This window comes from Hyperoodon ampullatus (assembly GCF_949752795.1).
Source record: "Hyperoodon ampullatus genome assembly, chromosome: 2".
NCBI classification, from domain to species: Eukaryota; Metazoa; Chordata; class Mammalia; order Artiodactyla; family Ziphiidae; genus Hyperoodon; species Hyperoodon ampullatus.
The window spans coordinates 196,887,428-196,908,395 of NC_136915.1; the positions used below are offsets into that span (position 1 = coordinate 196,887,428).

The window sequence follows — 20,968 nt, forward strand, 5'->3', positions numbered from 1 at the left end:
AGTTAACAGGGAGTGGGTAGGCTGGGGAGAGAATAATTGAAGAGACAATGGATAAAAATGTTTTACGGGGCTTCCCTGGTGGCACAGTGGTTGAGAATCTGCCTGCTAATGCAGGGGACACGGGTTCGAGCCCTGGTCTGGGAGGGTCCCACATGCCGCGGAGCAACTGGGCCCATGGGCCACAACTACTGAGCCTGCACGTCTGGAGCCTGTGCTCCGCAACGAGAGAGGCCGTGATGGTGAGAGGCCCGCGCACCGTGATGAAGAGTGGCCCCCACTTGCCGCAGCTAGAGAAAGCCCTCGCACAGAAACGAAGACCTAACACAGCAGAGATAAATAAATAAATTACTAAACTCCTACCCGCAACATCTTCTTTAAAAAAAAAAAAAAAGAAAGAAAAAGAAAATGTTTTACAATAGATGAAAAGTATAGACATTGAAATTCAGGAACCATCGTGAATTTGAAGCAGGATAAATTAAAATAAATCCACGCCTACATATATAGCAATGAAACGGCAGGATCCAAAGATAAAAGACAGTCTCTCTCAAAGGAACACGATAGTAGACATCTCAGCAGTAATAGCTGAGCCAGAAGACAGTGCAGCAAAATCATCAAAGTGCCGAAGAAAAATAACGATGAACCTAGAGTTCTGTACTTTCGCCCAGGACTAAAGTTGTAATCGAGATTTGTTCAGACAGAGGTGGTTTATCACTCAGACCTTTGCAGAAAGAAGTACTGAAAGGTTGTACTTCAGGAAGAAAGAAGTGGAACCTAGAGGAAAAGGTGGGGTGTAGGAAGCAATGATAAAAAGGGGAGTTGGTGTGCACATGGGTAAAGCTAAGCAAGTGTTATTAAAAACTCATCATCGTGCCTAGTTCTGAGGCCCTTGAAAAGGAAGAACTATGTTGCTAGGTTAAAGTAACATGAGGGGTGAGAGGAGGTGATCTGAATTAGAGCCTTTCTAAGGTTTTTGTATTCTTCAGGAGGAAGGAAAAAATATTGACTGACTTTAGACTTACATCAGGGCAAGGATACACGTGACTATTTTGTATTTTTACATGAAAAAAACTAAATAAAAGCTAGTGTACATTTTTACATTAATGGATATGTAAAAATGCATGTGACGTTCTAGCACATTTATTTTTAATTCATGTGCCAGCGCCAGCTGTTTGTTGTATGTTCTCTAGTTCACTGGTCCTCAGTGCTGGTTCCAGTGGTGAACTGCCTCCAAGTCATGGCGGGCTCTCTGGTACACACACATCTTTAACTTTTATCCGTGAGTTGTGCAAAGAATGTCATGACTCAACTTTAGTGCTAGAACTTTCTAACCAGCATCTGGGAACTGGCTTAAGAATTACTAAGCTAATTATCTCCTTTGTCTGTCTTGTGTACCCAGGTAGGTTAAATAACTTGAAGTGACCATGTCTTGTACTTCTTGTGTCGTTTCCCTGTTATGAAAGTTAATGAATTATCAACAGGTAAAATTTTCTTATAATCATGAGTTTGGTATTTTGGATGATTTATGCCATTACATCAACTTAAAGTATTTTGAGTAGGATTTGTTAAAGCCCTTACAGACATTTAACTATCGGGAATTACATTGGGGGTATATTGTTTCTAAGTAATGGCAGTAGTTTCTATTTATGGGGTCTGTGCTCTGTATTATGCAGTTTACTTGGTACATTTTATACATTATCTCTTTTATTCTCTGTATTAGTTGTTTTGCCATAATAATTACCACAAACTTAACTGCTTAAAACTTCTGTTAGCTCAGTTATTTACTTATTATAATCATCTCAGTGTTACCAGTTTCTGTGGGTCAGGGATCCAGACCTTGCTTACCTGCATGCTCCATCTTCAGGGTCTGTCACAAGGTTGGATCAAGGTGTTGCCCAGGCCTGGGGTCTTACTGGAAAGTTTGGGTGTGGAGGGTCCACTCCAAGCCCACGTGGTTGTTGGCAGGGCTTAGGTCCAGCAGTTGGACGGAGAGCCTCGCTTCCTTACTGGCTGCTGGCCGGAGGCTGCCCCCAGCTCCTTACCACGCAGGCCTCTCCGTAGGGCAGCTCGAGGGATGTCTGTGTGCTTCCTCAAAGCCAGCAGGAGAGAGTGGGGCTTAGTGTGCGAGACGTAAGTGCCACAGTGGTATCCCATCCCCTTAGCTGTATTCTGGGGACCGTCTTAGAGCCATAGTCTCCAAACCTCTTGTGAAGTAGGTTTTATTCCAGCTGGCAACGAAGGCTCAGGTATCAGGAAATTATTCAGGTCATGGCTTGGGAGTGGGGGTTTTGAGTCAGAGCCGGGTCGCTTCTGCTTCTGCTGTCTCTTCGGAAGAGTGTTTTACACCGCCAAGTCGGTGCCCTAAGATCTTAGAGCACGGCAGCCTACTTGGCAGTACCAACCAAGATGAATCTGTGTGTTGGTTAAATTCCTTCTAACGCCTCAGAGCGTGTCGTAACTGTTAGTTAAATTTCTCATAAATTCAAATTCTTCAGTCTTTTTTTCTTAGGCACTGAACTGAATTTTAAGCAACAGAAGAGGTTAGAAAATTATTGATTTAGTTTAGAGTTACAGTGGTTGATAATACCATTCAGATTTTCCAGAATGCCATTATTAATTAACTTGAACATTTGCTTATTATTACTAGACTGACCTTAAAGTCAGTAACTCAGAATCCAAAATTGTCTAAACTATTCTGAAGAAATGCCTTTGCACTAGACAGATTGTTTCTTTTCTTTTTTTAAAAAAATAGTTTATTCAAACTTTATATGTATCTTTATTTATTTATATTTATTTTTGGCTGTGTTGGGTCTTCGTTTCTGTGTGAGGGCTTTCTCTAGTTGCGGCGAGCAGGGGCCACTCTTCATCACGGTGCGTGGGCCTCTCACTGTCGCGGCTCTCTTGTTGCGGAGCACAGGCTCCAGACGCGCAGGCTCTGTAGTTGTGGCTCACGGGCCTAGTTGCTCCGCGGCATGTGGGATCTTCCCAGACCAGGGCTCGAACCCGTGTCCCCTGCATTAGCAGGCAGATTCTCAACCACTGCGCCACCAGGGAAGCCCGACAGATTGTTTCTTAATCATCTTGAATTATGGGCTGTTTGAACAATCTGATAGATAAATCAGACCTTCTCCCTAAGAAGTTCCCATATGCAAAAATTTTTTATGTATTTTAACTGTGGCCTTATGACCACACTAAAACCCACTCATGATCCAGGGACAGACCTAAGAATTTGATTCAGTGCTTCCCTGGTGGCGCAGTGGTTAAGAATCCGCCTGCCAATGCAGGGGACACGGGTTCGAGCCCTGCTCCAGCTCAGAGATCCCACATGCCGCGGAGCCACTGAGCCTACGTGCCACAGCTACTGAGCCTGCACTCTAGAGCCCCCAAGCCACGACTACTGAGCCCGCATGCCACAACTACTGAAGCCTGGGCACTTAGAGCCCGTGCTCTGCAACAAGAGAAGCCATTGCAATGAGAAGCCTGCTCACCGCAATGAAGAGTAGCCCCTGCTCACTGCAACTAGAGAAAGCCCACGTACAGCAACGAAGACCCAATGCAGCCAAAAATAAATAAATAAATAAATTTATTTTAAAGAAAAGAATAAAAGACATGGAAGACATTTAAAAAAAAAGAATTTGATTCAGAGTGGTTTTGAGGAAAATAATTTTCACTTAGTAGTACTTTTTTTTTTTTTTTTTTGGTGCGGTACGCGGACCTCTCACTGTTGTGGCCTCTCCCGTTGCGGAGCACAGGCTCCGGACGTGCAGGCTCAGCGGCCATGGCTCACGGGCCCAGCCGCTCCGCGGCATGTGGGATCTTCCCGGACCGGGGCACGAACCCACGTCCCCTGCATCGGCAGGCGGACTCTCAACCACTGCGCCACCAGGGAAGCTCCACTTAGTAGTCCTAAAAGAGATTGTAAACTTTTTACTGAAAATAATTTTATTGTTTCCCAAGCATTATAACGGAAGTTATCAAGTACCTTTTTTTCCCCCTAGCACTCCAACTAGTACCTGACATGTACTAGGTACTCAACAAGTATTTGGTAAAGTCATGAATTTTAGAATTTCAAACAAAACACCTGTAAAATACTTTTTTCTGGTTGGGAAAATGGAATTCTGTTCATTTGCGTGGTACTGGTATTTGACATCAGAGACCTGAACACAGGCATTTTAAGGTACGTGTTATTTTACTGTTATATTTGACTATAAATTCAAATTAATGTTTTTATATTTTAAGGTAAATGAACATTTGAAAGACATAATGGAACAAGAACAGAAATTGAAAGACCACCACACAGTGGAAGCTTCAGGAGGTCAAAAGGTACATGTTCTTAAGAAAAAAAGGTGCCTTTGTGAGACCCTGTGTTTGTACGTGTGTGCTGTTTGGGGAAGCGTTAATAGTGTGTTCATCAAATTATTTTTTGGTGATCTTAACTGTACTCTAGAAGGCCTTTCCATAAATACCAAGTAAGTAGCAGTGCAAAATGAAGGTTAATTGGATGACAGTGTTTAGGAAAAATTGTTAATGACTAGAGCTCAGCTTCTGACATTCTTTTGGCAAAAAATAATGTGTTTGCCTTTGTTTGGTAAAATATATGAAACGGGAAAACAGTTTTCAATGTATCAGCCTTATAATGACTTGTAGTAAGACCAGCCTCTAAAATTACATTCCAGGAATTATAAGTTGTACATATGGTTATTTTGTGAAGGAAGAAGAAACATGAACACGGATTAATTCTTTAAACTTCTTGAACAGGCTTTTAGAGTTTTTTTTCTCCAAACACTTGTGTGTTTGTGTTTGTTATATACTACGACCTAAAGTATATTTCCTACATCTTTTAAAATATAACGAGAGCCCTTTAAGCATGTTGTCTAGCATTTGAATTGAGGTATAAGAAATTACCTTATGCAGAGACTTTATTTTCCATCTGGGTTATTTTAAGTATCTTCATTATTACACAGCCCTTCTGTTCCTTTTGGGCCAATGCTGCTAGTCACTGATACTCTGTAAGAGAGGAGACCAGAGGAGGGAAAGGGGAGAAGCTGGTTTGTGCGTCACCAGCTTCACCAGGCAAGTTGTGCGGAGACCACCTGCACTTCTGTCTGGATCTGGTGCTTGGGGTGACAGTGGCTTCCCTGGGCTTGGTTCTTGTCTCTGCTGACCCCCTTCCCCAGTGGAGATCTGCCCCCGCTTCCCTGCTTCCCCCACCTCTGCCTCCGCCTTGTCCCTCGAGTCCCCCAGCCCTTCCCTTCCAGTTTCCCGCCTTGCTCTTTCCCTCCCTGTAGTAGTAGAAACCCTTGCCTTGGAGATGGATTTACTCCTGCCCCCCCGCCCCCCATTTTGCTCCTGGCTCTCATCAGGAATAAGATTCAGCATCAGCCTAAGTTACAGGATTTCCATGGAAACCTCGTTTATTATATATATGATGTAATGCTGTAGTTTTGCATACACATTATGAACTAAATGGGGGTTTTATATGCTGACATAGGATCCGGTAAACCTTGTTTCTATGGAAAAAAGTGCTATTTGTGTTCCAAACGACTGCAGATTAAGTGACCTTTAAGAAAAACAAACTGTATGGTATCCAGACACTACTGGATCATGTCACTCTGACTTTTTCACGGCACTGGGCCCATGGAATTGTACATACTCACCTCACAACCAGGATTTGCTGAGGGAGTGATTGAGGAAATGAATGAATGCGTGTGCTTCACTTACATATTTGGGCTAGTGCACGTTTTTATTTTAGCACAGACATAGCATTTATACCTTCATTTTCTTTTTTTCCTCTTTTATTATTTTTTTATTTACTTTTTTATTGAAGTATAGTTGATTTATAAACTGTTGTGTTAATTTCTGCTGTACAGCAGAGTGACTCAGTCATACACATACATACATTCTTATTCATACTCTTTTCCATACGGTTTATCCCAGGATATTGAATAGAGTTCCCTGCGCTGTACAGTAGGACCTTGCGGTTTATCCATCCTGTATGCAATAGTTTGCATCTGCTAATGGCAAACTCCCAGTCTGTCCTTCCCCCTTGGCAACCACAAGTCTGTTCTCTAAGTCTGTGAATCTCTTTCTGTTTCATAGATAAGCTCATCTGTGCCATGTGTGAGATTCAATACCGTCATTTTCAAATGAATTTTATCCTGTTTCTCATTGTTAAAATCTTTGTGAAAGTAAGTGTTCATCTCACATAGTCTGTAAAGTACAGGGGTCCTCATGAAGAACACACTGCCAAGCACAGAGTAGGTTATGGAGTCTTGCTCTGTTACCCAACCGTGGGATTTTTGGCATTTGACCTATTTGGTTTGGCTAGAAATACAATCATTTTATTCTTGATTTACATTCTTGTAAAAACAAAATTCTTCATTCTAAACTTTCACATTTATGTATATATTTAAACATTTTTTAAATTCAGGGATGGTACCATAACTTTTTTTTCTCGAAGCAATCTTTTATAAAGAGGATTTGGTCTGAAGAAACATATATTAGTTAGATATCCTAGTACTGTGATTTTAATCTTTGCCTGAGAGTACTATAAACATTAGATTTCTTCAGCAGCTTCATAGATCAATAGTCTTGTGCATTTGGATACAAGACCCTACAAAGATTTGGATTGGTATGGATTTAATATAACTTGTTAAGAACATTTATTTTGAAATACTTCGAATTTAACAAAAAGTTGCAAGGATAGTTCAAAGAACCCTTATATGTTCTTTACCCAGATTCATCAGTGTAACATTTTGTGTGCTCTGTGCATTACATGTTGCACATACAGACGTATATATGTGTAAATTTTTCTGAAACATTTGAAAGAAGGTTGCATGTATCATACCCCTTCACCCCTTAATATTTCGATGTATATTTCCTAGGAAGAAAGCTATTCATTTACACGACCACACGATAGGTAACTTAATGTCAATAAAGTGCTTTGATCAGACTTACAGCCTATGTTCCAGTTTTGTCAGTCATCCCAACTGAACTTTATATATTTTTCTAGTCCAGGATCTAGTCCAGGGTCATGTAAGGTATTTAGTTCTTGTGTCTCTCATCTTCTTTAAACTGGAACAGTCCTCAGCTTTTCTTTTTCATTCGTGACCTTGACATGTTTTAAGAATACAGGTCATTTTCATAGAATATCCCTCAATTTCAGTTCTTCTGATATATTTCCTCATAGTTAGATTAAGTTGTGCTTTTTTTAGCCTAGAATACTATGTAAAGTGTGTCCTTTTCACAGTATTGTATCCAGAGGCATGTGATATCCATTTGCCCCTACTAGGTGATACTAATTTTGATCAGTTGGTTAAGATATTGTTTGGGTTTTTTGACTGCATGGTTATTATTTTTCCTTTCGTTATAAGTAATTTGAGAGGAGGCTACTTTGAGACTGTAAACATCCTGTTCCTCTTCAGTGTTTCCCCACCTCCTAGATTTAGCATTTATTGATGATACCTACTTCAGTTGCTTTTTACTATGGTGGTTACAAAATGGCAATTCTCTAACTTTATCATTTCTTCTACGTTTATTAGTTAGGATTCTGTTATAAGCAAATCTGACCTCATCTATTTATCAGTCTACCTATCATCTCTTTATTATCTGTATGAACTGATGGATTCTTATTTTATTTAATGGGTTATAATCTGTTTCTCTCCATCATTGATTCATTCATTCCCAGTTTTATTGAGATCTAATTGACATACAGCCCCGTGTAAATGTAGGGTGTGCACCATAATGATTTGACTTACATACATGATGAAATGATGACCACAATAGGTTTAGTGAACATTCATCATCTTGTATAGATACAGCATTAAAGAAATAGAAAAGCATATTTGTTCCTTGTGATGAGAACCCTTGGGATTTACCCCCTTAGCAGCTTTCCTATATAACATGCAGCAGTGTTGACAGCACGCTGCACATCACATCCCTAGTACTTATTATCTTGTAACTGGAGGTTTGTGCCTTTTGACCACCTTCACCTAATTTCGTGTGTATTTATTTTTGAAATCAACTGTATCGTGGAATAATTTTAGATTTACAGAGAAGCTCCAAAGATAGTACAGCTTCATCCAGTTTCCCCCAATGTTAACATCTTACGTAATCGTGGCCCATTTGGCAACACCAAGAAAATAACACTGGTGCATTATCATTGACAAAACTACAGACTTTATTTAGATTACACCAGTTTGTGTACTGACCAGGTGTTGTACAGTGTCCCTGAATTGGGGTTTGTCTCCTGTGTCCTGTGATGAGATTGGGCCTGTGGGCCTTTTGAGAAGAACATCACAGAGGTGGCTTCACGTCTCATCACATTACATCAGGGAGCATGTGACGTGAACACGATTTGTCACTGATGGTGTCCACCTTGATCACTTGGTTGAAGTGGTCTCCTTCATTGTAAAGTTTCTCTTTCCCTCTCTGATGCTCTTTTCTTCGGAAGTGGGTCACTAAACCCACCCCACGTTCCAGGAGAGGGAAGTTAAGCTCCCTCCCCGAAGGGAAGCGTATATATACCATCTGGAATTCTTCTGTGAGATTTGTACTTTCTCCATTTATTTATATCCTTCAGCCGCTTATTTGTATCAATATGGATGGGTGTGTATGTGCTCTGTACTTGGGGTTACAGTGCAGTCTGTGTTAACTTGTATTGATATGGACTCCTGTGTATGTACTGTATAGTTTGGGTTACAATCCAGTCTGTGGTATTGACTAGTTGCTCAGTTTTTCCAGCTGCAGCCATTGGGAGCTCTTCCAGAGTTGTCTGAATTAGTAAAAAGTTCAAGTATGGAATATTTTGCAAGAAATGCAGACTGATTTGAACCACGAGAGGCTCCTTTGCTCATCTCCTGTTTTGTATAATCCATAGCAATTTCTTATTATCATCAGTTGCTGTGTTATGGATTCTTCTGGTCTCAAAACAAGAAAACTCCTGTTTTTGAAATTTCTGTTATTCATTGGGAGCCCTGACGCATTCACAGGGGCTTCCTGCTCTTTGGTTCTGCTTTTGCACTTTTCATGGCTATTGTAACTGCAGCTGCCAAAAACTTTTGGTTAAACGAGACATTCACATACATGCAAAAAAATTATTAGGGTTATTCTTCCTGATGCAGTAAGAAAAACTTATTGGAAATACTATCTTTTTGTGGGAAGCTGGTATTTTTCTGATTCTTGAGATGACATTTTTCTGATTTTTGAAGTTCTTGAAAAATACCTCATTTATATTATTTTTCCAAATAATGTTATTTTTACTATTAATTTCTATAGGAAAAACTTTCTACATAGATGTTGAATATGAGTTTTAACTCAGACCCCATTTAGTTTGGTTCACTTCAACAAATATTTATTTAGGGCTGCCAAAAAACTGTGCTAGAAAATACAAAGATAAACAGTTACAAATTATTCTCATATTATCTGAAATTATGGGCTTATTGTATATTCATCTTCTTAAAGACATAAAATTATATTCTTTGGAACACCCCTAGATAGTAAAATTAATAACATTTATATTCTCTTTGTGTTAGTAGCTACTTGCCTTAGAGACTCTATAAAAATACTAACTGGTGAGAATTGCCAACTGGTTTTTTATCCCCCATTAATTGAAAGAAATTCTGTATGTCATTAAAAGGAATGATCATTGTGTTCAATTCTACACTGTTATTTGCTTTTATTCATGCACTTATGAAACAGTCTTCTTTTCCTTCTGGGAAGAAGACTACCTTATCAGACTTGGCCTCCTAATGTCTGAGAATTTTAATGATTGCAAGTCCAGCCCTAGAATCTTTCTACTCCCTCTTGTGATATACATTTAGTTTCTAATGTGATGTGTGATCCCAGAACTGGGAGGTAAAATTCTTTGCTGCCGAAGTGCACAGCATGTCCTGGGTACCCTAAAAACGCACATCCATGTTGGGAGAGGAGTGAGGGGAGGAGGGAAGGTGGTGGTCTTTATCGTTAGGAACCTCTATAGTTTAAGCTAAATTGTCAAGTATTAACATTTAAAAAATGTTCTGAGAACGATAAACTGGGAACTCCACTAACAGAAGCTTTACTATACCTTGTTAATTTTAAAAACTTCTGATGAATTTTCCCTTTACCTTTTGCTTCCCCTTTTTTCCTGCTGCTTCCTCCGAAGTCTCCTTCCAAATGGTTTTGGAAATTGGTTCCAGTAAGTTTGCACAGCTTCTTCAACTTGCTCTCCAGAAGTGTAATTGTAGAACGGTATCGTTTATGTCTTGCCGATATGGTCATTACATATAATTCTATTAGTCACAAGTAGAGATTGGATTTTAAGGTGTTTTTGATCATAATGTAAAACAGAAAGATTTAAAAAATCTAGCCAAAATTTGGATTCGAAGCTTTAAAAATAATTTTAAGCTAGTCTGTCAGTACTCCGAGACCATCAGTAACTAGGTAACAAAAAAAGTATGGATATAGATTTGCATTAGTTTTAATAATGTTAATAAAAGTGAATATGAATTGCACATGTAAATTGTTTGTCTTGTAAAGTCATCTTTTTGAAAGGATCATTTCCTTTTGGCCTGAACTGTGGAGGATACTTTTTTGTATAATAAAGAAGTGACGGATTCTGTGTCGCTCCCAGTATTGGACCTGAGCTAGATTCAATTCTGGTTTGACTGGAAGAGTTGATCTTTCATGGTGACATCTGGGGGTTAGACCGCTTAAGTATTGTACACCCTCAGAAACAGAAATGTAACTTAGAAGTGCACCATAATGTTGAAAGATAGAAAGTATGTCCCTTTTAAATGCCAGATTTCTCCATTTGTAGAAAGAGCAGTAAGTTTGTAAAGCATAGAGCACGTTCAAGTATAAAAGACTCTGTAACCTTTGTGAACTGCAGGTGAACTTCCGGGGAGTCCCACATGACTTCAAGATTAAAAGTTGGTTTACCTGAGGCCTCTTCTAGGATAAAATCTTCAGGAAGATGTTTCGGCATGCCACGTATAAATCTCTGATTGGTCTAAGCCGTGGGCCTCTGTGGCTGCAGCCTTATGAAGCTCCGTGTGTATGTCTCTGTGTGTACCTTGTGCAGCAGTGCTCCTTGGCAGGGTGCAGTACAACACAGCACACAATTCAGTTCTTTGTTCCATGACTCTGGGCACTCAGCTCAGCCCAGTTCAGACCGTGGGCTGAAAACAAGGGTAGACCTGGAGATCTGGGAAGTTTGGCCCTGAGCCCAGCCCATGTAGGGGATTCCCAAGAGGTGGCTATTTTGTTTCTAGCTGGCCCTAGAAAGGAGGGGGAGGACCTGGAAGTGTGAGGGGCAGTGTAAGGCCAGAAGAGGCCACTGGCTGAGTTCTTTCTCTCTCTCCCTTCCTCCCCTCCTCTCTCCTCTTTTCTCATGGCTGATTTTTAAACTGTCTGCCAGCAGCAAAATGAGGAAGTTTTCTAAGGATTATGTAAAAGTCAGTAATCAATTAAAGAATTTATGTAGTGTATCTATGTGACTTTTTTCCTGAATATAGGTAGTCTATGAATTTGGAACATACCATTAAACACAGATGTCCAGTCCCCACTGATTCATAAGAACAAGCTCCTCTGAAAATCTTCAGAGGAAAAGATGTTCCATGAATCTTGTTCTTGAGTAGCCAGTGACAGGGAAATAGGGATAAATGTCTCCTTGAATGTGTGCGCTCTTCTGAGGGGCATCATTTAGAGGAAACGTGACATCACCACCACATAGTAAATTTTCTCTTTCAGTAAATCATAATGTTTTTCTCTTATTCTCACGAAAGTATTATATTTCATAATTGTATTTTAATTATGAAATATAATCAGTTTAGATGGAATTAGAAGAAAAATTAGTTTTGATTACTTTAAAAAGACCTGTATTTAAATATCAGTAACCACCATAATTGTAAATTTTGCTAATAAATTACTTCAGTGTGCATCTTCATTAAGCCTTCAGCATTATTTTTCTTGGCCTGAGGAGAGCTGATAGCAGCTGACCTCTGGCGGTTACCCGCTGTGTGCCCGTGCGTGCATCGCACTTTATGTCCATCATCTTCTGTAACCCTCCGTGCTGCTGTGAAGTAGGTACTGTGATTATCCCCATTTCACAGATGGGGAAACCGAGAAATGAGCACTGAAGTACCTTGTCCAACCAAGATCACAGAGCTGAGAAGTGGCAGAACCAGGCTTTGAGCCTAGGTGATCTGACTTAAGAGCTCGTTCTCATAACCTCTGAGTTTTACAGCATGTCTCATTTCTAGAGAACCACCTTACAAGTTTGTATCCACTCACACCAGCCAATGTTTCAAAAACAAGAATTTCATCTGTTTTTCTGAGAGGGAGCAGAAACCCTCATACTTGCTCTGTTACTGGTTAGTGAAACCTCAGCCAGGAGGGTTTTTTTCAGTTTCAAAGTCATTACACTTTATTTGCATTGTCTCAGCATTGAGATGAGAAGCCAGAATATCTTCATGGTATTGAATATTATTCCAGTTCCTCAGAGTGATGTTTCTTATCGCCACATTTCCTTTAAGGACAGTTTCACATTCCTCTGCCTGTTCCCAGCTCTGATGCCTCTCCTCATACTTTCAGCTCGAGTCTCACTGTTTCCATATAAGAACGTGTGGTCTAAGCGAAGTCTAACCTTAAAGTGAACGAATTTCATCATCTGCAAAAGAGCAGAACTAATGATTTGGATAACAAATGTTCAAAATCCATTTTGGGATGCTTTCACATGTAAATTCTTAGGCTAAGTGCATTTCACATAAATGAGCGCTGTAATATTATGTTAAGTACTTAGCTTCAGAACCAAAGTGCTGTTGGTTAAGTGAGGTCTAGTGGTAACGTTTAGAAAAGGAGGATGTTGGTGAGTAGTTCTCATTTCTCGTGACTTATATTTTGTTACTGATACACTGGAATCTACAGGACTGTTTTTTTCCTGTATGTTGCTTGGTACTTATTCATTTTTACCTCTTTTTTTTTAATGTAGGCTCGTTACAGGAAAGAGCAGACGTTGCTTAAGCAACTGCCTTGCATTCCGCTGGTAGAAAATTTGTTGAAAGACGGCTCAGATGGCTGTGCGTTAGCTGCCCTTATTCATTTTTACTGTCCTGGCGTCGTCAGATTAGAAGGTAAGTGTTCCATGGACATGTTTCTAAACTGTGGATAGCTGGTAAGAAATAGTTAAGACAGTAAATTTAATAAGTAATGACAGCTTTTTTTCAGAAGAACATTTATGTATAATTCTAGGAAGTAGCTGAGTAGAGGAGGGCTTGGTCTCTAAGCCCCTGTGTAGTGATCACTGCTGTTATATGTGTGGGTCAGACAGATTCTACATAGTTGTGTATCTGTATTAAGGTAATAATTACAAAATGAATATGAAATGTACATTATCAGAATTAACCCTTGCTCTTTTCCTGTTTGAAGATATTTGCTTGAAAGAAACCATGTCTTTGGCGGATAGCCTCTATAATCTGCAGCTGATTCAAGAATTTTGCCAAGAATATTTGAACCAGTGTTGCCATTTCACCCTGGAAGACATGCTCTACGCTGCTTCCTCCATAAAGGTATTTCGATCACCCTTTTCCCCTTTGTTCAAGTTTGTTGAAAAAACATATAACTTGGTACATAAACAGTATAGCTGCTTTAAGCTTACAAAATTAACTGTAATTTCAGACAAAAGGACTCTTGAAAAAATAGTTTTTGTTTGATTTTTCTGCTGATTTTATTTTATTTTTAAAAAACCTACACTGTTAGCTACAGGTTCCTTGTATAGTACAAAGCTAAAGTTAATGTCATAGTACAGAACTAAACCGTTGTTCTCACGTTGTTAGCAAAATAGAGGATAAGCCAGTAAGCGTTTCTGGGTCCTGGAGGGCTGCTGCCGCTTGTGGGGAGCGTGCAGGAGGTGTGGCCGCTCTGGACACTCAGCAGGACTGTGGACTCTGTCTGGGAAGAAGGGCCCCTCAGGTCCCAGAACCTGAGGCAAAGCCTTGCGAAGGGAAGAGGGAAGGAAACATTACGGTCATCTGGAAATGAACCTTTTAGGAAGGAATCGCATTTATTAGCCATACACTTGTCCCTTGCTTCAGGACGTCACACGACCTCTTAGCTTCGGGCCGTTGCTTAGTGCCTTTCTTTCAAGAAATGTTTATTGAGTGCCTCACAGTGTTCTAGGTGGTTGGGATAAATCAGCAGACAACACAAAGACACCCCCCCCCCCATCCTTTTAGGGTGTTCTTTCTAGTGGTGAAGACAGATGCGTGTCTCAGGCGTGATGGCTTCTGAGCTGCAGGTTCCAGACCTTCATGGTGGGAACGCTGCCTTGTTGTTACCGGCAGCTGCAGCTGCAGAATTCCTTCACGGCTCTTGTACACCTGCTTGAAGTTAACACTTCGGTTTGAAGGCTTTAGGAATACATGATCTTACAATCGATTTGTTTGAAGTCTGAGAGGAACAGCTTTATGTCAGTCCTAATTGTCTTTGCGATGCCCACCTTCATAGAAGCTGCTAAAGGACCCCTCCCAGCATAATGCTAGTGCCTTGTGATGCTTGAAATTCTTGTTCTCTGGTCTCTCTCTTTTTCCTGTACCCCTTTCTCGTTTACCACAAGGCAGATTGACGGAGCCAGGGGTAACGGCGTTTCCAAAATAAGCCACTGCCCCTGTTGACCAGAATAGTGCCCATTCCCCACTGTCCAGCACATCAGAAGAAAAACCTTGACTGATTTTGAATGTTTACACTTTGCCATTTTTACCAAAATGGAAGTTAGGAGATATTTTCATATTTATCTTAATACTTTTTCTGGCGCTTCCTATTAAAAATTTTAAATGCTTTTACTGAGATCTCAAAGAAAAAAAATGACCTCATTAAATGCATTGAGTTGTAAGGTTACATTTGCTTAAGTTGTATACCTTGGACTTCCAATAAATAACATATATCCCTGATGTTTAGATTAGCTTAGTCTGGGCATGATCCAGATACAAAGACATTTTCTTAAATCAGGCACTTTAAAAATAGATAATTATCTGCAGAGAAGACTTTGGTCACTTTCTGGGCTCTCTGTTAAATTTTTAGAACCACAGTTTTGACCTCAAGTGAGTATTTTAAGACTCCAAGCTCGCCAGAGGTTGCTCAGTCCATGGTGCTGGCCACCTTGTCATTTGTTAACTTGAGTAACAACTGTTTGTGGGGAATACGGAGTGAGCCCTCTTTTCCCCTCGTGGTGGACTTGTACACTGGTGTGCTCTTTTTAGAGGGCAGATGGGCATTCTCTAACCACATTTAAAGCGCACAGAAGGACGTATAAGGATTGCTCGTGGTGGTGAAGAGTTGGTGGCAGTTCACCTCGGGAGGGCCGCACTTGAAATGTCTTGTAAAGTAGCTGTTCGAAGGAGGCAGGGGTATCTTACTGATGCGGAAAGCTCGCTAGGAGTTACTAAGGGAAGCGCGCGGGGAGCACACGTTATATACGGCCTGATGCAATTTACGTATATTTTAAAAATCCTTTTTCTGTTTGTATGCACATGTACACACATACAGATGCATGGGAAGAGGTCTGTAGAGAGATAAGCACAGAACTGTTAACAGTGGTTTCTTCTGAGTGCAGTATTAGGATGTGAGGGAGAGGAGTTAAAGTATACTTTTACTTTTTATTCTATGTTCTGTGTATTTGTATTCTTTGATATCGTTTACAGTGTTCAAGAACGTTAATGTATAGCTGCATGACTGTCTTAACTGAAAGAAGGAAAGAAGAAATTAATCTGGTACCATTCCAGGAATATGGTGACAGATTTATTGCTGTTTAATCATCGTAAATTCAGAAAGAAATTCTCTTCATAAACTAGTCACTGGGAAAATTATTTCTTACTATGCTGACATCTAGTGGCCAAACACAGTACAATTATGTTATTAGGACAGTTATCTTACCAAGGTGTTTAAACTAAATTTTTTCCAGCTTTATTGAGATATAATTGACATATAACATTGTATAAGTTTAAGGTGTACAGTGTGTTGATTTGATTCACTTACAGCAGAATGATTATCACCGTAGTGTCAGTCAACACCCTCATCACGTCACATAATTACCATTTTTGTTGTGAACATTTAAGATCTACTCTTTCAGCAATGTTCATGTATATAATACAGTTATCATGAACTATAATTAGTTGATCCCCAGAACGTACTCATTTTATAATTGGGAGTTTGCACCCTTGACCAGTACTCCCGCATCTCCCCTACCCCAGTCCCTGTGAACCACCGCTCTGTTCTCTGTGTCTGTGGGTCTGGCTTTTTCAGATTCCACATACAACTGTGTTTCTCCGTCTGACTTAATTTCACTTCACACAGTGCCTTCAAGATCCGCCTGTGTGGTTGCAAATGGCAGACTTCCCTTGTTTCTCATGGCTGCACGTACACCGCATCTTTATCCATTCATCTGCTGGTGGACACTCGGGTCATTTCCATGTCTTGGCTGCAGTGAACATGGAAGTGCAGATAATCTCTTCAAGAGATCTGTTTTCATTTTCCTTGCTTATGTACCCAGATAGGATTGCTGGATCATATGGTGGTTCTATTTTTAATTTTTTGAGGAATCTGCATACTATTTTCCCTAGCGGCTGCACCATTTTACATCCCCACCAACAATGCACAAGGGTTCCCTTTTCTCCACACCCTCATCAGCGCTTGTTATCGCTTATCTTTTTGACGATGGCCATTCTGACAGGTGTGAGGTGGTCTCTCCTTGTGGTTTTGATTTGCGTTTCCCTGATGATTAGTGATGTTGAGCTCCGGGGTCCTTAAGATAGTAATTAATTTCCTATCAACAGACAATTATGGGGTACTTAAACACTGTTCTTCCAAAAGATATACATAGCTTTCAGTGAACTGTACTAGTAGAGCTGGAACCTAGCACCAATGCTTTAAATATAATTTTATACTTTGGTTTTAGAAAGTATACTGTGAGATAAGTATAAAGAAAAACTATAAATCACAATCATCTTACTGCCCAGAGATATTCCGTATCAACATTTCGACGCTTTGCCAGTGACTGGCCTTTCTTATGATATGTTTATTCATTCATTTATATGTTCGTTCAATAAATATTTATTGGACATCTATTATGTACCAGGCACTGTCTTAAACACTGAAGATGTAGTGGTGAGCACAGCTTTGTCCTTTTGACCATATAGTCTGATGGGTAAGATGAGGAACCCTGGAGAATATGGTATTAGATGAAGCTGGAGAGATTGAAAAGGGACCCAATCAGGTACCCGCTTGTAAGCTATAGTCAGTCTCCCAAGGGCAGGGGCAAGCGGGGGAAGGGGTGTTGCATTTTGAAAAGTTTGGCTTCATAAGCCGAAGAAGAAATGACCGTGTGCTAACCAAGAGGCGGAAACAGTTTGAGTGAGGGTAGTTAGGATGCAGGTGGAGAGAAGTGGGTGGATTCCAGGGCTGCTGAGGCGCAGAACCTGCAGGCCTCGGTGGCAAATCGGGTATGAGGGGAGAAAGAGGCTGGTGTCGCGGTGACTCCCAGGTTTGCTTTGTGCACTGGGAAGGTGGCTGCCGTTCAGGGAAGTAAGGATGGGGTCTGATCAGACTTGCGGGGAAGACGCCTGGCACAGAGAAATAGAAAGTGCATGTGCAAGTGCAGTCGTGCCTTTGGGGGCCGTTTGATAGCTGGTGGGTGTGGGCGGCGGTGTTCAGACATCAGGAGTATTGAATGCTGCTGAGGGCTTGGGGGCGATGAAGACGAAAAAATCTGTTTCATTTAGTGACACAGACATTGGTGACTTAAGCAAATGCTGGCTTAGAGCGAGGGCGCCTGAGTGCCAGACCGGAGTGGATTAGGGAGAGGAGGGCCGAGAGCAGGTTGCTGGGAGAGGCCGGTGTTACAGAAGTCTGAAGCGACGAGCAGGCCGGGTGGACGGAAGCCGGAGGATGAAGGATCGCGTGCCGGCTTCGGCTGCGTTCAGTGGCAGAGGTTTGAGCACGTGTACAAGCCAAGCACGAAGGACTCAGCTGAGGAGAAGAATAAACGTATAGGAGAAAGAAATATAAGTGAGAATGGAAAGCTTCTGAGAAGGAACCCACAGCACAGCCTTAGGGATTATAAGCTTTATCATTTCTTTAAAAAAAAAAAAACCACAGATTTTGATGGGTGAATGCTATATCGAGCTGTGTTTTAATAGGTAACTCTCTGTCATTGCTTTCTGGTCGGGCGTTACCTGCTTTCTCTCCTAACTTCTTGCCTCTCGCACAGAGTAACTACCTGGTGTTCATGGCGGAGCTCTTCTGGTGGTTTGAGGTCGTGAAGCCCTCCTTCGTCCAGCCCCGCGATGCTCGTCCGCAAGGAGGTGATCAGTGTTCCCGTAAACAAGCAGGATGGAGCGTTCAGATAGCCTCACCTGGTTATTCTTTTACAGGAAAGCCTGTTGCTGTTTCCTAGTCTAGCCTTGATAAATTCTCTCTCAACGTTTAAAGCCACTAAATTCTCCGTGACAGACGTGGTGTAGGGGAGGAAAAGGAGGTGGTGAGAACAGCCCTGCATCCCGCGGCTTATGCTGTGGACCTTTTAGCTTTGACTGTTTGCCCACTTTCCTCCCTCTGCATCTTTTACCCCCATCCCTAGCTTTTGTTCCCTGTTAGACTCTGAGTTTTTTTAACATTGTTGCCCAGAAGCCGCTCAAATTATGGCTTGGCTTTAATCTGTAATTTGAACTTGCCCTTAAACCATAAAGGGGCTTGTTATCTTTCTTTTTAAACCTAGTAGGTTTTGTGATTGTTACAGTACCACGATCTATGGATTGCTCATAATAAGGACACTGATAAGAAATACAGGGGTATGTTACTATAAAGATCTCTGGAAATGAAGAACAAAAAAAATCTTTCTCTATTTTCTCTAAAGCAGAACAAATTTTCCACCGGCTTCCATTATAAAACCAGAGTTTTATTTCTGTAGGGGAAAATCAATCCCACATGCTAAGTGAGGGCCCACTAGAGAACCTGCCTCCATCACAACTCTGGGCTCTTCCTGCTGCCAGCGCCCTGCCCAGCACGAAGTGGGATCACTGTGCCTCCCAGCTCGCCAGCTGCTTTCCTTGGTGCCACGTTTTTGTATTTTCCCTCATTTCTCCCCATCCCCACCCCTTCCCTCAAAAAATATTAGAGAAGAGAAAGAGATCAAGAAGGAGGGAAAACTACGTACTGAGGCGGCAGTGGGTAAGGGATGTGGGAGGGCGATACCACTCTGGTGAGTAGAATGAGCTGCCTTCCGTCAGCTGGCCCACTGCGTCCCAGGCCAGATACTGTAAAACATGCGGAAAATGAGTGTTTAACCTGTTGTGTCTCTGAGCTGCTTAGGGCAGAGCTGTCATGTAACGAGGCAGACCTAGAGAGCAGCTGAGGCCTTTCCTGAAGGCCACTCCCTAAAGCCACGTGTCTTCAGTAGTTACCACAAACGATACTGTACAGCTTTGCACCGTTAACCTAGAGTTTTCATGTACGTTGCCTTGTATGATCTCATCTGTGAAGCCCACTGTTCAAAATATTCAACAGCTGTTATATTAGGTCTCCAAAGCAAAAAATAAATGAGCGTTATTTACAAAAATGTAAACTATACCAGTGGTTTTAATTGCTAACCAATGAAATTCTGTCTCTAATTGATTACCAAAATACCAACTATTTCATAGACGTAAAAGTGACCGTGTGTAACTGAAGTTCTGTGAAAGCTTTTAGCAAAATTAGACACTCGTTTATTTTTATTTTAAATACGTGTATTCATCTTATATTATGCCTTTTTTTCTCCCAATTAGCCTTAATCAAGTGGATTTTTTTTTAATTCATTTATTTATTTTTGGCTGCATTGGGTCTTGGTTGCTGCATGCGGGCTTTCTCTAGCTGTGGCGAGCGGGGGCTACTCTTTGTTGCGGTGCGCGGGCTTCTCATTGCGGTGGCTTCTCTTGCTTCAGAGCACAGGCTCTAGAGCACGTGGGCTTCAGTAGTTGTGGCATGTGGGCTCAGTAGTTGTGGCTTGCGGGCTCTAGAGCACAGGCTCAGTAGTTGTGGTGCACGGGCTTACTTGCTCCGTGATGTGTGGGATCTTCCCAGACCAGGGCTGAAACCTGTGTCCCCTGCATTGGCAGGCGGATTCTTAACCGCCGTGCCACCAGGGAAGCCCCAATCACGTGGATTTTTTAAGCCAGAACACTTCCAAGAACAGTTTAAAGAAAATTTGTCCTTTTGAAAATTATTTAAGGAGAAAACTAAATATGCTAAGATTTCTCTATAATAAGGAAAATTGCGGTTAAACTTAAACATTTATTTGTGGCTCATAATTCTTGAAGCAGTGTTGGAAACATGCTAACTATGTAATTCTGAGGTTTTTTTCCTTGCCTGTAGCTGAACCTGTGGACGATCTGCCCTCAGTTCCTGTCTTAACTGCTGACCAGAGAAACGCCTTGGACAGCTCTGACTTCACCCCAAGGTAGAGTCCAGAACATCGATTCCATTCACTAAGGAAATCAAAATTTTATTACATTAGAGTTTTTAAAGTTTCAGTTGGACTTTGAACTAAATAAATTTCAATTAACTTACCCTATTAAAGCCTGTTTTAACATCACCGTAATTGAAATTTACACGGAAATGAATGTTTCATAAATAGGCTTTTATGAATCACACTGAAAAGTGGGGGAATATTATCCGAAGGTCCAAATAATCAGCCTAAAACTAAACTTTTGCTGGATAACTTGTTTATAATTGAGATTATATGATGGTTAAATGATAGGTAACTCTTAGGCCAGGGGGAAATTTTTAATTTTTCAATTTTTTAATAATTTTTTAATCTTTGAGGCAGTTTTCCCTACTGTTTTGTTTGCCGGTTACTGTAGCTATGCATAGAGCACAGTGGAATATTTATTGTACTGTTGAATCTTTATCTAATGCTTTAGTTCTTAGTATTGGGAACTGAATTGGAAGCAAAGTAAACATTTAA

At 40.9% G+C, this 20,968-nt stretch overlaps 1 protein-coding gene across 4 annotated transcripts in view; it reads left to right on the forward strand.

Moving 5' to 3' along the window:
* Positions 1 to 20,968, forward strand: part of CAMSAP2 (calmodulin regulated spectrin associated protein family member 2) — a gene marked incomplete at its 5' end in the record, with an annotated part of 84,127 nt that overhangs the window by 48,431 nt on the left and 14,728 nt on the right. For 2 of the 4 annotated variants that reach the window (XM_079697238.1, XM_079697240.1), the window contains 6 exons: positions 4,237 to 4,320; positions 10,142 to 10,174; positions 12,968 to 13,109; positions 13,405 to 13,544; positions 18,239 to 18,332; positions 20,377 to 20,461. In XM_079697238.1, coding sequence (XP_079553364.1) covers positions 4,237 to 4,320; positions 10,142 to 10,174; positions 12,968 to 13,109; positions 13,405 to 13,544; positions 18,239 to 18,332; positions 20,377 to 20,461 — 578 coding nt within the window. The remainder of the gene's footprint in view (positions 1 to 4,236; positions 4,321 to 10,141; positions 10,175 to 12,967; positions 13,110 to 13,404; positions 13,545 to 18,238; positions 18,333 to 20,376; positions 20,462 to 20,968) is intronic. The other 2 variants (XM_079697239.1, XM_079697241.1) reach the window with 1 other exon arrangement.